The sequence below is a fragment of the Pseudomyrmex gracilis genome, unplaced genomic scaffold (genome assembly GCF_002006095.1).
Source record: "Pseudomyrmex gracilis isolate BER0280 unplaced genomic scaffold, ASM200609v1 scaffold_2, whole genome shotgun sequence".
NCBI lineage: Eukaryota > Metazoa > Arthropoda > Insecta > Hymenoptera > Formicidae > Pseudomyrmex > Pseudomyrmex gracilis.
In genome coordinates, this window is record NW_018020586.1 from 84556 (window position 1) to 103351 (window position 18796).

Genomic DNA, 18796 nt, shown 5'->3' on the forward strand with positions numbered 1-18796 from the left:
GCACGTACGTACGAAATGTTCGGAGAACGAAGGATGTCGGCGGGGCGAGGAGAGATCGCGGCGGTAAGGGGTTGAGCCTCTTGACATATTGCTACCTAGGCAACTCAACGAAGTGCTCTTCAAGTTCTTCCCGCCCGCATCTATCTTTGCCGCTGTGCTTCTTCTCTCGTCTGGCTTCCTTTTCTCTTTGTCGCTCTCTCTTCTCGACGAGGATACTTTTCTTACAGACCGTCAGTCTGCACCGCGGTACCGATGAAGTCATCTCGTTAGCGGTGACTTGCTCGAGCACGCAATCGTTCGCACGTGCGAAACGTCGATCGATGCGTCCGAAAATTCGTCTCGCGATGTGAGAGAGAAAGAGAAAAAGAGAGGAATGTCACGGTGAGATAATAAATCAAGGTATGTAAGATCGTACATCCGCTGCTTTCCGTACGCGTCTTTGCCCACGGACTACTACGTTTCTTGGAAGTTTTCTTCTTTTTCTCAAACACTAAATTTATTATCCCGCTACAGAGAGAACGACGTTGAAAGGTTTCCGATAATTCTTGAGGAAACATTTAGAGAAACGTGTCCAAATGGCCAAATACATTTTCTTCCGCAGAAATAGCGATCTTGTACATCACGCCTGTGGTATATTCTACACTTATTCTACCATTAAATTTGACACGAACATGTAGTTTTACACATTTTGCGTTTGTAACTAAACGGCAGAAAAAAAAGTGTCGCTTTTGTCGAGATGTCGTTATTACCAAAATCAATAAATGTGAAAGAGTTTCACTCAGTCGCGTCGCCTCCGCACGGTCTTTAATTTATAACTTGTTGTTGTTTATAAAAATTGTTGCGTTCATTAGAATTACAGTGCGCGATTTTATTCGCGCAGACTGCAATCAACGTTTGTATTCTTTCGATATACAGAGTTTGACGTGGCGCTTAAATAGAAGAGAGAAGGTAAAGTTTATGATATCAAATCACGTGCCAGCACGCGGTCCCTCAAACAAACAAGTAGGTTGACAAGTACTTACATTACTTCTGAACGATTCATCGTCAAACTGTAATAAAGTTTGCCATGCCTGACGTTAAGTTACGTTTAATATTTTAAATTCTCGTAAATAGTAAAGCAATTAACTCTTTCGTGTGTGTGTGTGTAATAATATCTATCTCTTTTCTCGGAGATACGGCGAGTTGCCGCATTATTTGGTAACGTCGTACGTCTGATTCTATCACGTGATTGTCTCAATGCTGCAACGCAGGAATATGGGCAGCAAAGTTGTAGTGTTGTTATCGATGAGAGTTCGCATAGGCATTGTTTTGCAGTTTGCTGCTAAACGCTTCATCCATCACTCTTTATCTTGATGAAATATTCTAGTTTATATATAGCTCATATTCACACGGCGCAAACTGTTTGATTCGAGTAACGATAGTTCGGTAATTACGAAGCTCTATTACGTCCGATGCAACTGTCGTATCTAAGAGTATCGATACATTTTCTTCGTGCAATAAAATAAAATGCTTTTTTGTTTTGTGAGAAATACGTCAAGAGTGATTCAATTTCGAGCGTATTCGTCTATTTTATTTATTATAAATGCAAATGTTCGCGACGATGGTGAAGGTCGCAAAGAAGAATTCTTCTCTTTTGCTAATATAAAAAAACAAAACCGCGAAAGAGTTTACGCGCGTACGACCATCCTCTAATTATGTTGTGTGCGTACTTCTACAAGCAGATTTCTTTTGTTACACTTCTGCTTCGCCTTCGGATCTGCTCAATTTAATTTAACGTTACTCGGATCCGCGTGGATTTGCATAAGAATATCGCTTGAGGTAACGGCCTGGTCCCGGAGACGAAGAGACTTCGTTAAAGAAGAATTTACAATTTCTCTTACTCTCTGTATGTGTGCGTAAGGCAAAGCGAGATTTTAAACCCTTCAAAGCGGAGCGGACTTGATTGTTCCAAATATTCATCGCATTTGTTTGACCTGGTGTTCGCCGTATATTTTCAACTCCGTGAGGAAGACTTCGTTGCAAAAAACAACTCGCTCGAATGACACGCTGTGTTTTGCTTCTCTGATCAATTCTCCGTTGCGTATATTGCAGTTGGATTATTAATAATCGGTCGACTTTCCGTAAGAGAGAGCGAGAACATTTCGAAATAATATATTATTATTATTAATATTTCTTTGTCGCGCACGCGCTGACCCGAATGAAATTGCTTTAAGATAATTTCTTCCCTTGACAGATATTAAATTTCGCGCCTTCGTTTTCTCACAATAGTCGGTGAAAAAAAGCGATATTGTCTAGGTTCTTCTTTTAAGTGCATGAACTTCTAAAAATACGTCCTCGCTATGTCGAACTACAAGCGTCGTCGTGCTATTTTTATCGCTCGACGCGGAACTCTATTTTTCTGATTGCAGGTGATATGGGTGTGCATACTTTGTCGGAAGAAGCAGGAACTTCTTTCGAAGACCGGACAATGGATGTCGAAGACGGGTCTCGGTGCCGTGGACAACGCGCTGCTGCGACAAATGCAGGAAGACTTGCAGGTGGGTGGTCATCAGGGACTCGCGGACCAAACTCGGGATAAAAGACCGAAACTCGAGAGGGCGCACAGCGCGGCTGAGAAAGAGAATTTGCCGTTATTACAGAGAAGCGGAAACTGTCCTCTCAGGAGACAGTACTCACAGCAAGAGCAGGTAACATTTCTCTCGTTCGTCCGATATTCTAGTTGGAACGCACTCTTTTATTTACAAAGTAGACACTTTGCACACACACACACACACACACACGTACGTGTCGCGCCACCGATCTGTTAAATTTATAAATATGTAGAATATATTATGTGTGTCGTGATAAGTTGGCAATATTTCACACATCTTGGTATCTCGCCTCGTTTCGATTTTAGTTATTTACGAACGGAAAGGAGGTCGAGGCACATTACCGTCACAACCGCGAGATCAGCCCGCGCCTTCGCCAAGTATTGTATACACCGTCACGCTCAGTGAACTCGTTTTTGTGGTTGCAGATCACGGGTCGCCGAATGTCCACGAGCGACAGCGGAGTGGAAATGTCAATTTCACCTCACGCGAGATCCCTACCGACACCTCACGTAGGAATCGTAGGATCTTATCCGGTGCAACAAATTCCGAGACACCCCGCAGTTTACCCCGACGATGATCCCAGTCTATACCGAGGCGAGATCGACGGTCTGATGAAACAACATTCAAACTATCAGAGGCAACGGCCGACCTATCAAGTAAGAAAACTGACCTCATCGAAGAATCGAATCTTGCTGAAATCATGAGAATCATGAGATCGCGTAACACTTAAATTAAATTTATATAATATTTCATTTGCATAATATTTTATTTAATATTTTAAGAAGCTGTTATTACCAGCTTATATATTTATAAAATTTTATATTTAATAAAATTGTGTTTTTTTCGCAAGATATAAAATACTGTTTTACTTTCTATAAATAACATTTCTTTTAAACGCATGTTATTGCACTACTTAATTTTATAAGTCGTCGGTTATTTTACGTAATGCAGGATCAGAGTGCAGACCTCGGAATGACTTATGGTCAGACGCCGATGGAAACTGGTTCCGCTCGCACTACAATGCATCTCTCTCAGCAGCATTCGATGCATCAGACGCAAGTCGGACGTTCCGCGCAACCTGCGTCAACGGTGGGCGTCAAGCAGCAAAGAAGTTTCAGTAGTAGTGACGAAGAACGTAGCACACCGGAGTGCGCCAGTGACGAGCCGGACGAGTCGGAAAAGGGTAAGTGATTTTTCTGCAGCTCATATTCCTATTTAATTTTAACTACACCTTTATCGCTCAAAAGCGATTCTGAGTAAATTCACATATTGAAACAACAAGCGGATAAATAACAAAAATACTTCGGTTTTAATTACATTAATATTATTATATAAAAATTGTATTTACTGAAGTATATTTTGAATTTATTTTTTGTGATAGAGTTTACTGATAAACAAACTTTTTTTATGATAATATTTCTCGTAAATGTGTAAAACTTGCAATGGCAATGAGTCGTCGCAAAATTTACTTCAAAGTGCACGATGGAAACGTCAGGAAGAACTGATTGGGAGGGTCGGCTTTGACCTTGAAAGTCGATGCACGAGGAAAGCCTAGTCTTTCCATGTCAATAGATATTTGGTTTACGCGTGCTCGTGTCACGATACTTGTAGACAAGGCGGTTAAGGGAAGTGTAATCGATCGATCCAATGCTCGTGATTGATTATAACAACGTGTACGCATTTATAAAATATAATTACATCTCGATCACAATTATATCACGTTTAATGTGATTTGATGTAGTTAAAGTCGATGTTTACAATAACAACACTGATTTATTTTCAATTACATATAATTCATTTTACTCCTGTAACAGGTGTTAGTTAGACATTGTTTTAAAAGACTTATTTCACGATTGCGGTCGCGTTACAAATGGAGAAGAGAAGTCGTACGTAGATTGTAAGCAAATGTTTTGCAAATTTTTAGCTTGATTTTAATTCATTGTACTAAAATAGAAAAAAGAATTTACCTCGCGTTTTGTTTTCGTACAATGTCTTGTCTGGTTCCAAAAATCGGTGGAAGGTGAGGGAACTTGTACACGGTACGTATACATGCGGTTCTCACAGTTGATTAAACGTGGGATCGGCGAACTGTGAACCGGGGCTCATCCAGGTGCGCATCTGTGGGGTGTAGCTCGGAGAGGACAGGAATAACTTGTACTGTGCCTCTCGCGCACCACTTTTTCCATGATGAAGGTCGAACACATCGAGGTTCTACATCAGATAAACAAAAATAAAAACCTGTCACGCAAATTTCAATATAACACTTTACAAATCATCGAATTATGTGTCGATAGTACATATAATCTCTTTAATAAAACACTATACGACATTTTCATGGAAAAAAGTATCAATCGAGCGTGTTCAAATACTTGTTATTAAATCGCTAATAACATTAATGTATCTATAGACGCGATATTGACGCGCGAACTTAGAGTAGCGTAAAAGACTGTGACGAATAAAAAAAAATACAATCGCGGAAATCTCAATAAATTTTCACGCGGATTACGTGTTTGTATACAATAACGTACAGTGTCACATTATATAACTTGATGCGTACGTTATCGAGTTTGTAATGATCAGAGAGCGCTCGCTCGCGCGATGTTCTTCGAATTTTCCAGCGATCGTTCCGCGAGATATCGACTTGACACACCATGCGCGTACACCACCTTTGATCGAGGCAACTGAGCGAGGGGTATCTCAATCACCGTCGTTAAATCCAGGATCGGAACCTTTCTCGCGATCGTATATCGCGGTCCCGTATCGCGTCGCGATCCTGCGGGAATTCTCAGGTTCTGCCCTCCCGGTCTCGCGCCGTTGCATTGATCCTTGGCATCCCCTCGCCTCTCGCTCACCCTTCCACCCTTCTGCTCGCTTCTCTCTCTCTTTCTCTTTCCGCATCGCAGTCTTTCTATTTCCACCCTCTATCTCTCTTCTTCCTTCTTCGGCGCCTCTCCCGCTCGCTACACCCACACGCTGCTGGGACGTGACGTCACACGGCCAGCACGTGGGCGAATTCAAACATCTGCCCCTTCTTCGTTTCTGGCTAGTCTTCGACCTCTATCCAGGTCTCAGCCAGAAAAATCGAGCCGGCTCAAGGGCTCAGCACTCTTTCTCCGCTGGCTGACCCATCGAGCGATTATCCTCGAAATCATTTTCTTCTCTTTCCAGCGTCTGAATTTATGAGTGCACTCCGGACCCTTCGTCTCGTTAGCGCGTACCGAGTGCCGAAGGTTTTTTTTTTTTTTTTTTTTTTTTTTTTTCTATTCGCTCTCGGAGAGATAATTCGCTATTTTCGATGGGACGTGCGCGCGCACTACTACGCATTCTTACTGCTCTTCAATGAACGAGAGAGGTCAAAATAAATATTTGTTCAAGCGCGCTTTTACAGTCAATTCAACTGCAACGTCAAACTGCACCAACACGAGTTGATTTTCTCTTAATAAAAAAAAATAATAATAATAAAACATGAAACGGGGTTACGCGAAATGTCATCAGGAGCGCACTATGAAGATCACGTGAACACAATCGGCCGGCGTGCCCTCCCGCATCCCAGCTCGTTACTTATGAACAGAGGCTGGTAACTTTGACATTTTCTCTTCCCCGCGGCGATGAAACAACTGCGTGTCGCGCGCGAGTGTACGCTTTTCGCGTCAACCTATGAGAACACCGACGCACATTACATTTGTTACGTTTGTTTTGCGACACGTTTTACAGAGTGTAGTCGGACGACCGATTCATCCCGCGCGCGATGTGCGCGCCGGCCATTTTTATGATTGATCACCCGTGGCAAACGAGAAAAATACCGTTCCCGGTAGTTACATCAGCATCTGCAACGGCGTTTTTATACACCGGCAGTTCGTACTTACAAGACAGGAACTTTCTTGAGGAGAAGGAGTAAGAGGGTGGCTGTCAGTGGGAGGGTGGCGGCAAGAATGCGGGACTAGACAGATTCATATAAATTTAATCCGAAGACATTGCAATTTGACGGTCGGGCGAGCAAGGCTTCGGCACCGTGATCGTTTTTTTTTTTTTTTTTTTTTTTTTTTNTTTTTTTTATTATGAACTTTCTTACTTCCTCGTAAATCTAACGCTGCGCGCGCATCGAAATTAGCTTCTTACGTAAGAAACGCGTTGCTAAATCTATCGCGGAGGAAAAGTAAACGCCGGGGCAATGAGAGGGAGAACGCGGTTGAGGGTTGCGCAAATCACAATTTTGTATCTTCCGAAACATTAAACTCCTGCTGCGTAAAAATAAACAAAAGTGACTTCTCGAGACTAATGAGACTCAGCGGCTTGTGGCGTTTCACTTACGTTTATATCATTTACTTATTCTCTTTTTTTCTCTTTCTCTCTTTTCTGATTCGTCCAGCTGCGGCTTTATATAAATGCATTGATTATGTGGGCGTTGTACACACGCGCCTGGCCGCATATCCGGCGATGCAAATAGCCGACCAACCCCTGTTAAATTTTGCGGAGTGCGGCTTTGATCCCGCGTCCGCTCCTTCGCGTTTATTCCTGTCGGAGGAGACACGCTAGACTGACTGTTTATATGTTACGTCGCTGCATGATACGTTCTCTTGATCATTGCACTAGACCGTGCGATAGTCTGAAATAAACACGGAGGATCAAGCGATATGACCCGCTCTCCGTAGAAATTACTAATATATTAAAAGATACGCATCGTGTCGTCCTGTGTGACGCACGACCCGTTTTAACGCTTCAAAAAAATAAAAGCGATAATATATGTATGCAGTCACCATCACCAGTTTATTTTTTTCCTATTATTTATATTTTTTCGATAAAAGGAAAAGTGTAGTGTTTTATGAATTTTCTTATTCGATTCTTTTATTATATAAACGGAAGCATTGGATGATCGATTGCACAGTTCGAACAAGATCTGTGATTGATATCGATTACCATCAACTTCAATTTAATCTATCAACGTTTTTCCTTAGAACAGAATAAGATGAATTAAAGTTAAAATTAATCGATATAAAAAGAACTGTACGTGTATTTATATAAAAGCATCTGGCAGTGAAACGCGTATCCAAAGACCAGGTGTGCATAACTGAATTTTGTCCGACGAACACATGATGATTTTTGCGAGCGATGCAATCGTAGATTAAGATCAAGTAACGGCGAGTGATCCGTGAGAATCGCAACTTTAAATATACGCGTACAAGTACGTCGCGCGAGAGAGAAGTGACGGGCTAGCCCGACGGTGGTGTTGTTGCTCCCATTCGTAGAGATGCACAATACAATTAGAGAATAGAGAATTAGTTTGTAGAAGCTTCAGAGAGGTAAGTTTGTAGCGTGTGTTCCATACGTTGCTCGGGCGATTGCTCGTTTTAACGAGGATCCGCGGAAACGGCGGGACACTCATCTTCCGCGAGAGGAGAACCGGGAAAGAAACCGGGGGAAAATATTTGAGGGGTCAAATTAATTGCTAGTAGAGAAACACACACTCGGTTTGATGGCAACTTGGTTTGTTTAGACTTTAAGAAATCTCGTTTTCACCGATTACACACGCATATATATTTATATATGTTACTTTATACTTTACATATACATTTTTCAGCGAAATTACAAAAAAAATGAAGATTTCGGCGATCATTGTTTTCAGCACTCACAACGCTGCACATTCCATAATCCGGAATCGCATAATCCGTTCCCCCACATCTGCTGATAGCGTAATTTGATGTCATAGTAATACGCTTAAATGTCGTAATATCTAAAAAAATCTCACTCGCCCGTTATCGATCACGCTTCGGCGACGAGATGGCGAGCAGAGACAATCTCTTTTTCTTTCTCTCTTTTTCTCTCTCTCTCTCTCTCTCTCTCTCTCTTTCTCTCTCTTTCTCTTTCACTCTCTCTTTTTCTTTCTCTCTCTCTCTCTCGGCATTTCGAGTTTACCCAATTTTGTTATCTCAGTAATGAGCGCGGTTTTATCCGTGTTCCTCGCGCGCCGAACTTCCGTAGCTTGGAGAACATTTTTTTTTTTTTACGAGAAATAGGAGCGCAAACGAGATACCGACGACGGCGGCGCAAAAGCGGGCGTGAGGTGGCCGGGAATAGGGTGGTAAAATCCGAGTGATTTATACGCGGTGAGTCGGGGTGTCATCTAACTTTTAAATTAAGATTCTCTGCACTTCTTTCTCCCCCGACGCGCGCGACTTCTTTTCTGCGCGCAGCGAGCGGTTCGCTATAACGACGTCTGCTACTGCTCCGTTCTCGCGTTCTAGCGCGGCGCGCGTCTTTCTATTTATTACCCCACGTGAGCGTCGTGCAGAAAATGCCACGTTCGCGTCGCCAGGTACTCGCGGATGCGTAACTATTCCGCCTACTTGAAAAACCCGCGCTTAAACGCCCATCGACACGTTGCTCGAAGGTCCTCATTTTTGCGTAGCGTTGCGAGAACGACGCGCGGGACGACGACGCTTCGTCGTTCTTTTATGCATAGGACGTCGCTTTGAGACGACGGTACGTAGATCGCAACGCGATGGTTCTTCTTTTACTTCGCAACTTTGTCGCGCGAACTTGGTTGCAATTTGCGCGCGTACGATACACACACACAGTGTATGCAATTAAGTTCGAATTTCTTTGAACGTCGACGCTCGAAAATTTTTCGCGACTGAACAAATTTCTTTGTGACGCGTCTTTGCGATCGCGAACGGGAATGGTTCTGCGACGGTGTCACTTCTGCTTTTATTGTCCGTCGTTTGTGCTGTAATGTCGCATTGATTCCCGGAATATCAAAATGCATATCGCCGCGCCGGAGAATATAGGAATACGTCGTTGAATGATATACGGGCGCTCTCTCGTGACGATCGTATTACCAATTACCCACGTGTACGAAACTTTATCGCGCACTTCACGGATTACATAGACTTTTCTAGACTTCTTCTCCACATCTCTTTTCTTGGGAGTTGTAACTACGAGAAAATTAATGATGTATTTCTTTTCAGCAAAATAATTTAAATCACAACTAATGGAATGGTTCTAAACTTTTGCGTCAAATCATCGTTCGTAATGTTTTTGTAGTGTTTGATTAACAAAACATCACTCATTGTAATCGAGAATAGTCGAATTATTAATTGCGCTTTTAATTTCATTTATCTTGTGCAATTGTTTTATTTCACAGATGTGCGCGTCGATTCAACCTCGTTGCATCCTCGTGTCAGATTTTCTGTACCATCATGTTACCTTCTCTCTATGATCTAACGTTATGTTTAAACACACTGAGAACAGCACGAAATTTTGCACAGATGTTTCTCTGTACTTCCCATATGTTCTACATCGAAGTGTCATCTATTATCACATTTAGTTCTCACATGGACGAAACAACAACGTCGCAGCAGCGGAATTTATGCCGCGATTATTATTTCGCGATTATAGCCGTAAGTGAACAGTGTGTTGCAATATGTAGTTAAAGGGAAATCGGGTTTTAGGACAAAAGCCATCGCCGCTAGTGATGACTTCCAGGGGCTCCCGGGAGAAGGCGGCGGACAGAATGAATCGGCAATTTCCCGCGGTACTTAATAATTTTTATATTACATAAAAAAAATATATACACACAAAGCAAATCATCTTTCGCTATATATTGATTCGCTACACATATATATCTATTGTATGTATATATACTTACATATACATATATATAATATGTATATCTGTGCGTATGCGTGTGCATGTGTGTGTACGTATCTGCCGAACGGTCGTGCGTATATATCACAAGCAAAATTGATCGATAAATTCTTGCCCTTTCTGATTCCGTTTCGAAGATTTTTCCGTCCATAGCTCGGTTACATCGTTTATTACATTTTTTTGTGCATTTTACGTCGAGTTCTCTACCTAGCGGAATTTAATAATTGTTCTTTTTTTGTTTCACTCTGTTTTTCTTTGTTAATTTAACATTCAAGTTACATTTTATCGAAAACATACCTTCCGCGCTTAATCGCGTTTGAAATTCTTTTGCGTTATCTCGTATTTCGCGGGAAACTGTCTCTTTGTGCCCTCGGGGCACATCCGGGGTAACATTATCGCGGGAATAATGCGCGCGCACGCAGCCAAAGTAAAATTTTTCCACGAGAAAATGCAATCCTCTGTGTGTGTCTTCTTTCCGTACTCGTAGCGAAAAATAAGCTCGCACGTCGCGCGCGATGCGACCGTTCGGCGGAATTGTTAATAGATTTTATTTGTTCTACTTTGGACGGCTATATGAATCGTGCACAGGTATATTTTTATTTACACTTTACTCTCTCAAAATACATACACAATGAACTCTCACAAATATTCCGCCTCTCGAAATTTTCCCATTTCGCTCGCTATACATCACACATACACACACATACACAAACACACATTTTGGATATCTGCATAGACCGTAGGTTATTTTCTATTCGTCGGGGATGGTGCAACGTTACATTTTTATAAGACTTGGGACTTTATTGTGTCTTATGTTTTCTTTTGTGTATTTTTCATTGCGTTGAGATTTTTGAACAGCGCTTGTTCTTTGGCATCTGTAAAAAAAAAATCGCAAATTATACTTCTCACACAACTGATGTTGAGATGAACGCGCTATTTTCGAGAGAGAGAGAAATGTTAGAACATGTGTATTTTATTGCTCTTTGCGTATATATTTGGAAAAACGCGCGCGATGAGAATTATGCAAAATACAGAAGCCAAAGTGAATCTTGTACATCTTTTGTCTATACTATATAATTTCATGTTCTGTGTCTCGCCCGGTTCTGTGTTGTCACGGACGAAAGTCTATGTAACCACTAAAATCCTGCTGTGTCCCAGGAAAACAGAGAAAAGCGTCCCAAATGCAGAACTCTAGACGGACGTCTCTCTCGCCCAAGACTGTAATTACCGTCATGCACGTACGCGCACACGTACACACACAATCACACTCACGAGAAACAACCCTGCACATATTTACGCATAGCGTTGTCGTACATATAGCGTTCTCTCGGCCAAGTCGCGTGTAGGCAGAAATTCAGACGTATACGGTTCTACTTAACGCTTCAGACATCGTCTATCGCACATTTATCGCGGGCAAGCTTGCACCGCTGCCTTATCTCATTTCCGTTAGGATATATATATATATATATATCGCAACACACACAGAACGCACACACGAAAGCTCTTTAACACGCGTGTCAGAAGGAAACGAGGAGCACGCCGGACAGGCGAACGGCGAAAACGTTGCAGGAAGGTGCCACGACTTCGTGATAAGAATGGGATAATCTCGGAAAAACGTGATATACACGGTTCTCTGTTTTCGGTGTGTAGATAGGACTTTAACAACACGATCGTCGAGGAAAGAGAAAATTTTTAGAAACGGTCGAGAAATAATACGGAGAGAGGAAACCAGAGGAGACCTCGCGGGGGAAGAGACGCTTCTTTGAGACGAAGAGAAGCAAAGTGAACGTCGGAATTGTAGTAGCTAGATAGTTAAAGATTTGCGATACATTGAACATCCTTGTGTGTGTGTGCTCGTCGAGAGAGAAAAAAGACGATCAATCGTAAAAAAAAAAAAAATAAATAAAAATAAAAAAAAGAGAAAAACAAAATACGAAACGTTTTGGATCTACTGTAGGGAAGGGATACTACCACCACACAGGAGGTCCGAAATCGATGTCCAGTGGGCGTAGGCACAACGGATCCCACAATGGGTACCACGGTGCGGGCGCGAGCATGGTCATCGAGCATAACGGCCATCATCCACCGCGAGAGCCGCGAAAAGAAGAGAGCACTCTTGTCAGACGGAGTTTCCGAAGGTGCGGCGACGAGTGGCGCGCCGATAGTAGGAGGTGCGTTTCAAGAGACTGACGATTGCGCTGCTTTTTTCTCACTTTCTCACTGATCTCGCGAACGTACCGAAATCGTGAATTCGGGAGCGAAAGAACGAAAATCTTTGTTCTCGCAAGAATCCTCGGTCAAAATTCGCGATCGCGAAGTTTCGAATTTGTTTTAACGATTTTTTTCATAATATAGAAAAAGAATTGAGCTATTTTATTCATTAAGAAAAACAAATTGTTTTAATATTATTTCTCCCTAATTGTTACTTTGTTTAAATTTAAATTTAGAAAACTTTATCAAATGTCAAAGTCGAATTTGATCGAAAATTTATTGTTTGTATTATCGAGATTTTTGACGAAAACTTCGGAAAAGATATCGAATCTAGCCGGGCTTGTATCTAAGTTACATTTATATATCGAAAGTAAGTTCTTGACCAACGAATTCCCATCCGGAGAAGATTGAGTGGCGAAGCAATTGCCGGGAGGCGAAACGATATTACATTCGTCGGTCATGCGATCGTCGAGCGCGTCGGGTCACACGGTGATCTCGATCACTCGGGTGCGCGAAAATCGGAATATCACGTACAGCGTAATACGACAGATAACACACACGCACCAACCCACCCATCGTGTCTCTGTATGTGGCGTGTCCATCAGGTTCACGGAGAGGAGGGGGAAAAAGACAGTGCGTTTTGACGGTGGGACCAATGTCGGCGGCTCTCAGGAGGAGGAATGGTCTTGGGAGGCCGATCGGCAGGGTAGCCAAGACAGCGCGACCAAAGACTCCGGGATAGACACTTCTAGCACCTTCACGAGCAGTGAAGACAGCAACAGGGGCGATCTGCCCAAGGTACGGGGGCCGAGCGAGTAACGTCAACCGGCTCGACAAAAAAAAAAACAAAAAAATATTTAAAAAAAAAGCGATTAATCAACAGAACGCTAGAAAACCGCTTCTCGAGGTGTAGCGAGTAGATCGAAAGTCGGTCTGTTAATGGTGGCGTAGAAGGCAGGGCTCTCACACACGCGAGGATAGACAGTTTTTTAGGAACAAATTCGCTCGGTGGATCGAGTAAAAGGGGTCTTCAACGAGGCAGCGCTTTTTTTCTTGCACGATCGCGTCCGATCGCGAGCATAATAATAACGGTGTGCTTTCTTTTCCCGGAGTTAATGATCACTCTCTTCCGCGTGCTCGCCTACTTCAGACGCCAGTACGCGCGGCGTATCCGAAGTGGAACACGTCGTCCAAAGTGGAATACGGTTATTTTCTTTCTCGCTCCTCCGCTTTCAATAGCGTAGCGAAGAGGCAATGGAGAGATGGCTTGCTAATTTGATGTAATTAGCGTGCTGCACTTGTACACTAGTTACTTTCGGATTACAATGTATGTCAGGAGAGCCGAAGTTTCAGGGGAGGGAGATTGTTGCGCAATTGATTTGACGTTGAAACCTCTAGCGGATATATATATTTATATTTATTATAAATATATATTAATCATTGTCTACGAGATACACGTCGTGAAATGAAATTGAATTGCTTTATATATGAACGTTTTGGTTTTTCTCCCATTTGTGCTGTGAACACAAGAAAAGAACCTCTTTTGCTCGATTAACCCTATAAACTTCGTGCTTCAAAGCCTTGTGTGCTTGTGTTTGTTTTGTTATTTTTATTTTTATTTTTTTTTATCTCGAGGTTTATTTGTATCATTTACATATCGGCTTTTTGTGTATTATCGTATTAGTTAATTAATAAAGACACGAAATGAGATTATTATTTCGATGACAACAATTGAACTCATGGAATATCATTAACGTGTTCAAACAATCGCGTGCGACTGATCGATAGTTTCTATTTGTAAAAAAAAACAACAATAGGTATTGATCGAATTACGAAAATTACAATCGATACCGCTTTGTGTTACTTATATTCCGTGAATTCAGAAAAGTAGAGACTTTCTTTGTGTCAGATTTTGTTCGATCTATTATATCTCTCTTTTTGGACTAAACTCTACCGCAATTTTCCTCGAGTTTTACAGTATCGTTGATTTAATAGCGCGAGTAAGATTTATATATATATATATATATCTCTGCCGCCTAATGAGAATATTATTATTTCTGACATTCATTTCTCTTTTACGCCATTTTGTAATTTAACGAGACAATAGTTTAGTTGCGTGAGTTATAATCTCATAAAAAAAGAGATGAGCACGTTGTGTTCATTCAGAGATTGTCGATTCGCAATATTTCGCATTTTTCTAGATATATTTTTCTCTGAAAGTGATATCTGAAATTAAATAAATCTTTATTGACAATTTTACTCGAATTTCCGAAATTTATCCCGTATGTGTTGCAACTTGTAAAAATAGAATGCTCAAGTACGTCGGAATGTGAATAGGCTTCGAATAACGAAATCAATAAAAAGAAGCAATTACGATTCGATTGCAGGTTATTGTTACGCTATTCATCAGTTAGAATTGTCGAGATGACTTCCGCGATATGTGGAACAAATTAAATTATATAAAATTGGCTACGAAAATATACGGAAACGTAATTACTTGATTCAATTTTTATTATTGTCAGCATTAAGAGAAAATTTATAGATATTAATTGATATTTCTAGTTACACGCACAAGTAATTAGATTAAATCGTCTAAACAATCGGACAAATAAAGATATTTGTCATTCTGTTATGCGAAACAGAAAACATCAAGAAATTTTGCACAGTGTTGTTTTTCTGTAAAGTAAAGCTTTTTAGCTATAATTTCTGACACAACTGCCGATTCGAGCGTTTTCACAAGTGGTTTGTTCGGGATAGACGATATTGTATACGAGCCTCATCGTTCGATACACGAGGAAAGATGGTACAGCTGCAGACCGCGCGGTCTAATTGTACCGAGCAAATAACCAAGATTAAATTCTTCGGCAATCGAGTTTCAACAACTTACGCATCTCTTAAAGCAACTCGATCGAGATCGAGATCTTTCGCATTTTACGATAAAATTTTGCGCTTATTTGTAATATATTCTTGCGAGATAAAGTAGAAAACTGATCGCGCGATGCGTGAAGGTAAAAAAAGAAAAGAGAAAACTGAAGTATCGTTGCGATATTTTTATCGACTTCGGCGGACACACAGATTGGAGAAGAAGATGCGCGCGGCAACGACGGGGGAATTAATTCACGCGATTGCGCCCGATCGATAATCACGTCGCGTCCCGGTGTGCAGGTGCAGCGCTTTTATGAAATATAAAAGTGCATTGCGGGGCAACGTTGCTTCTTTGTCAATCGTGTATCTTTAGCGATCTAGAAAATTTGAGGTGATTCCGCTGGGCACTGTGCCGCGGCACACGACGATCCAATTAAAAGACGAGTTGCCAGGTTCTCGAGAGAGAAAAGCGTATCTGTTTCATAATTAATCGAATTGGATCGCGGCCAAAAGAATATCGCGACCGACCGAACTTGACGACCTCGTTAATTGTCGATCGGTTCCGAGAGCAAAGGATTTTTTTTATAACATCTCTTCGAGATAACAGCGTTTCCGAGCGGTTAACTGTTGTGCAAATGCAAAGGGCTCGTAGGTTTAATCACAAGCGAAAGAATAACGTAATTGCCATGACATTCAATTCCGTCGGTCCCGTCGGTAAAATTTAGTTTTGCGAAAATAATTGTGTTATTTAACGCAATATCTTAAAATATGTCGCAAAAGCACGCTTGACTTTACAGTTACTTTTGCAATATTTCACTGGCGTAAAAGTAGAAATGGATTGTGAAAGTTTCTCGGTGCCATCCGAAAGTTTGTACGTGATGCTGCAGATTATATACATGCATTACCGATTTTTCTGATATTGACAAAATTGTCTGCAACAATGCGAAAGCTGATATTATTAAAATCGCTTTAACGCGTGCGCGAAAAAACAACTTGATATAATTGCAAGTTGAATAAAATTCTTACCATGTTTTGAATTTTTGTGGAGTATACGCGTTAGTGATGAAACACCTCCGTTTGATAGGATTTTAAAAACAAAAAGATAAAAGAGGCGACTCCTCTCCCTAAAGTAGATCCACCTGGTGAATCGCGTCGTTCTCATAGATATACGTATCACGCTCGAGAGTTTTACGCAATATTACGCTTAACAACTACGCACTGATATTTGCATGTTTGTGTTGCATCCTGTTGTTTTCTGAATTTGCCGGAGGCAAATTCTCTCCCTCGAACACTGGATGTTCGACAGGTGCGAGACGTAACGTGATGTGCAAAGGCTTGCGCGTGTACAATACTATTTGCCAGTTACGCATACTGCATCCGGTACTGATACTATATCTCGCTTTTATACCACAATGGCGTATGCTTGCTGCTTTGTAAAGCGCCAACTCAATTTGATTTTCTGATATGTTTAGATTAGAAAATAAACATTTTTGTAATGCATTTTGAGAGAACACGTCGAAAAGTTTGTCACGAAAAAAAAAACAAAAACATAATTATTTACAGAAAATTGTTTGTTACGAGATACTTTCAAGTTTGAATCGATTTTGTATTCTTGATTCTTTTTATGTTAAAATTACATAAATTGACGTATTCTCTCAAATTTTCCGTAGCTTTCTTTCTACGCTCCAATGTTCCTGTAGTGCATCTTGCGCATGAGAAATGTATAGTTGTAAGAAAAAATTTATACATCGAGATAATATAGAGACACAAAACATTTTTCTCAGTAGAAATTTTTAAATGTTTTACAATTATTTGTGTTTTACTTTATATATAAACAGATTATTACTGGAAATACGCCGGAATACTGGAAACTGATTAAAAAAAAGCAATATTATTTATTTTATGAGAAGAAATCTAACATTATTTACTAGTTAGAATTAGTCGTGCAACGTCATCGACGCGTGTTTCAAATGTATTTTTCATTTCTTAAGCATAAGAATGCGCTCAGGATCCAGAATTCGAACGTACGTTCCATGCTTCTGATTTATGAAGACGCGCGCACATGTGACACCCGGTATCAATAAAAAAAAAACCATATTGTCCGCGATTCGTAGCATCCATCCTGGCAAGTGAGCGAAGACGGTGAGAAGATCATCGGCCACATGGTCTTACGAAAGTCGGCTGGTTCCGGGAGCTGTAGTAGTATACTCGGGCTAAAAGTTGTCGGCGGGAAATTATTGGAAGACGGTTCCATGGGAGCGCTGATCGAGAAGGTGAAAGAGGGTAGCACGGCGGACGTAGAAGGTCAACTTAGGCCCGGTAAGAAAATTGCAAAGTTAAAATCAGACCAGAGATTTTTAAGACAAACCGCGAGTTTCATTTGTAAAAAAAACAACACATGTAAATATAAAGAAAATATTTGAAAAAATAAAAGTAGATTAAATTGATAAACTTACGAAAACATCAACGAAAGCAAATATTTTCAATGAAAATATAAGAGATAATTGTTTATATCTTCAGTATTTAAATATTTGATCACACATGGCGTGCAACTTCATTTCTTCCTCGTTCGTCATCGCGTATGCTAACGAAAGTCTCCGTGCACATACCGTTTGGCGAATATTCCAGCGTCGTGCTTTCAGCTTTGATGCACGGCGGAAAGCACACGGTTTGTCAGTGTGTACTCGTAGGAGTCGCGCGCAAGCTATTTCCGTTTCCGCGGCCGTTTCCCCGGCAAACGAATCGGGCCGCTCGACGATTTCTCGGGTATTCCCTGCGGCTGTTTCAGGTGACGAGGTGATCATGTGGAATGGAAGATCCCTTCAGGGCAAGAGCTTCCAAGAAGTTTACGACATCATCGCCGAGTCGAGGCTGGAGCCGCAGATCGAACTCGTAGTTGAGAGGAAGTTGTCGTCGACGGCAACAGGCTTGCCGCTTTCAGAACCGGGCCCGTCGACGTCCATGGCGTCGAGGAGGATGGTCGCCCAGAGTCAATGGAGACAGAAACACGAGACCATCTCCGGGCCTCAGCAACCGCATCACAAAGGTGACTATGCACTCAACACACGTTTCGTTTCCCGATCGTTTTTGATCTTACTTCTGTGTAAGAAGTGTCGTTATAATCTAGATTATTTTATTATCGATAATTCTTTGTTGTGCTCACGAAATCTCAAAAACTTTACTTTTTTTATACATATAATTCTAAGGTATAAGTACTTTATATCATTAACTCTATGAGATAGTCGTGCAGTCTCTTCATTCTGTGATATAGTCGTGCATGGTGCTGAGCGCTATTATAGATATTGTGAGATTTATAAAAAAAAAAAAAAACGAAATTTAACAAAATGATCATCACATCTCCTAGACCAAAGATAGAGAGGTTGTGTGTCTTTTATATTAGTTTTTAATTTCTTTAAATTTTATAAAAAATGTGATTTATGAACTTAGAAGTATTTAGTTTTACGCAAATGTGTTTAAGAAATTAC

The 18796-nt window shown here is 41.1% G+C and overlaps 1 protein-coding gene across 3 annotated transcripts in view; it reads left to right on the top strand.

The window, feature by feature from the left end:
- LOC109854169 (regulating synaptic membrane exocytosis protein 2) overlaps window positions 1-18796 on the top strand; it is a 55333-nt gene that overhangs the window by 12613 nt on the left and 23924 nt on the right. For all 3 annotated transcript variants that reach the window (XR_002250188.1, XM_020427007.1, XM_020427016.1), the window contains exons 3-9: window positions 2409-2687; window positions 3017-3247; window positions 3543-3774; window positions 12193-12406; window positions 13052-13244; window positions 17426-17630; window positions 18100-18357. Coding sequence is in view for 2 of the 3 variants with exons in the window: in XM_020427007.1 (XP_020282596.1) it covers window positions 2409-2687; window positions 3017-3247; window positions 3543-3774; window positions 12193-12406; window positions 13052-13244; window positions 17426-17630; window positions 18100-18357 (1612 nt within the window). In the remaining variant the exon portion in view is untranslated. The remainder of the gene's footprint in view (window positions 1-2408; window positions 2688-3016; window positions 3248-3542; window positions 3775-12192; window positions 12407-13051; window positions 13245-17425; window positions 17631-18099; window positions 18358-18796) is intronic.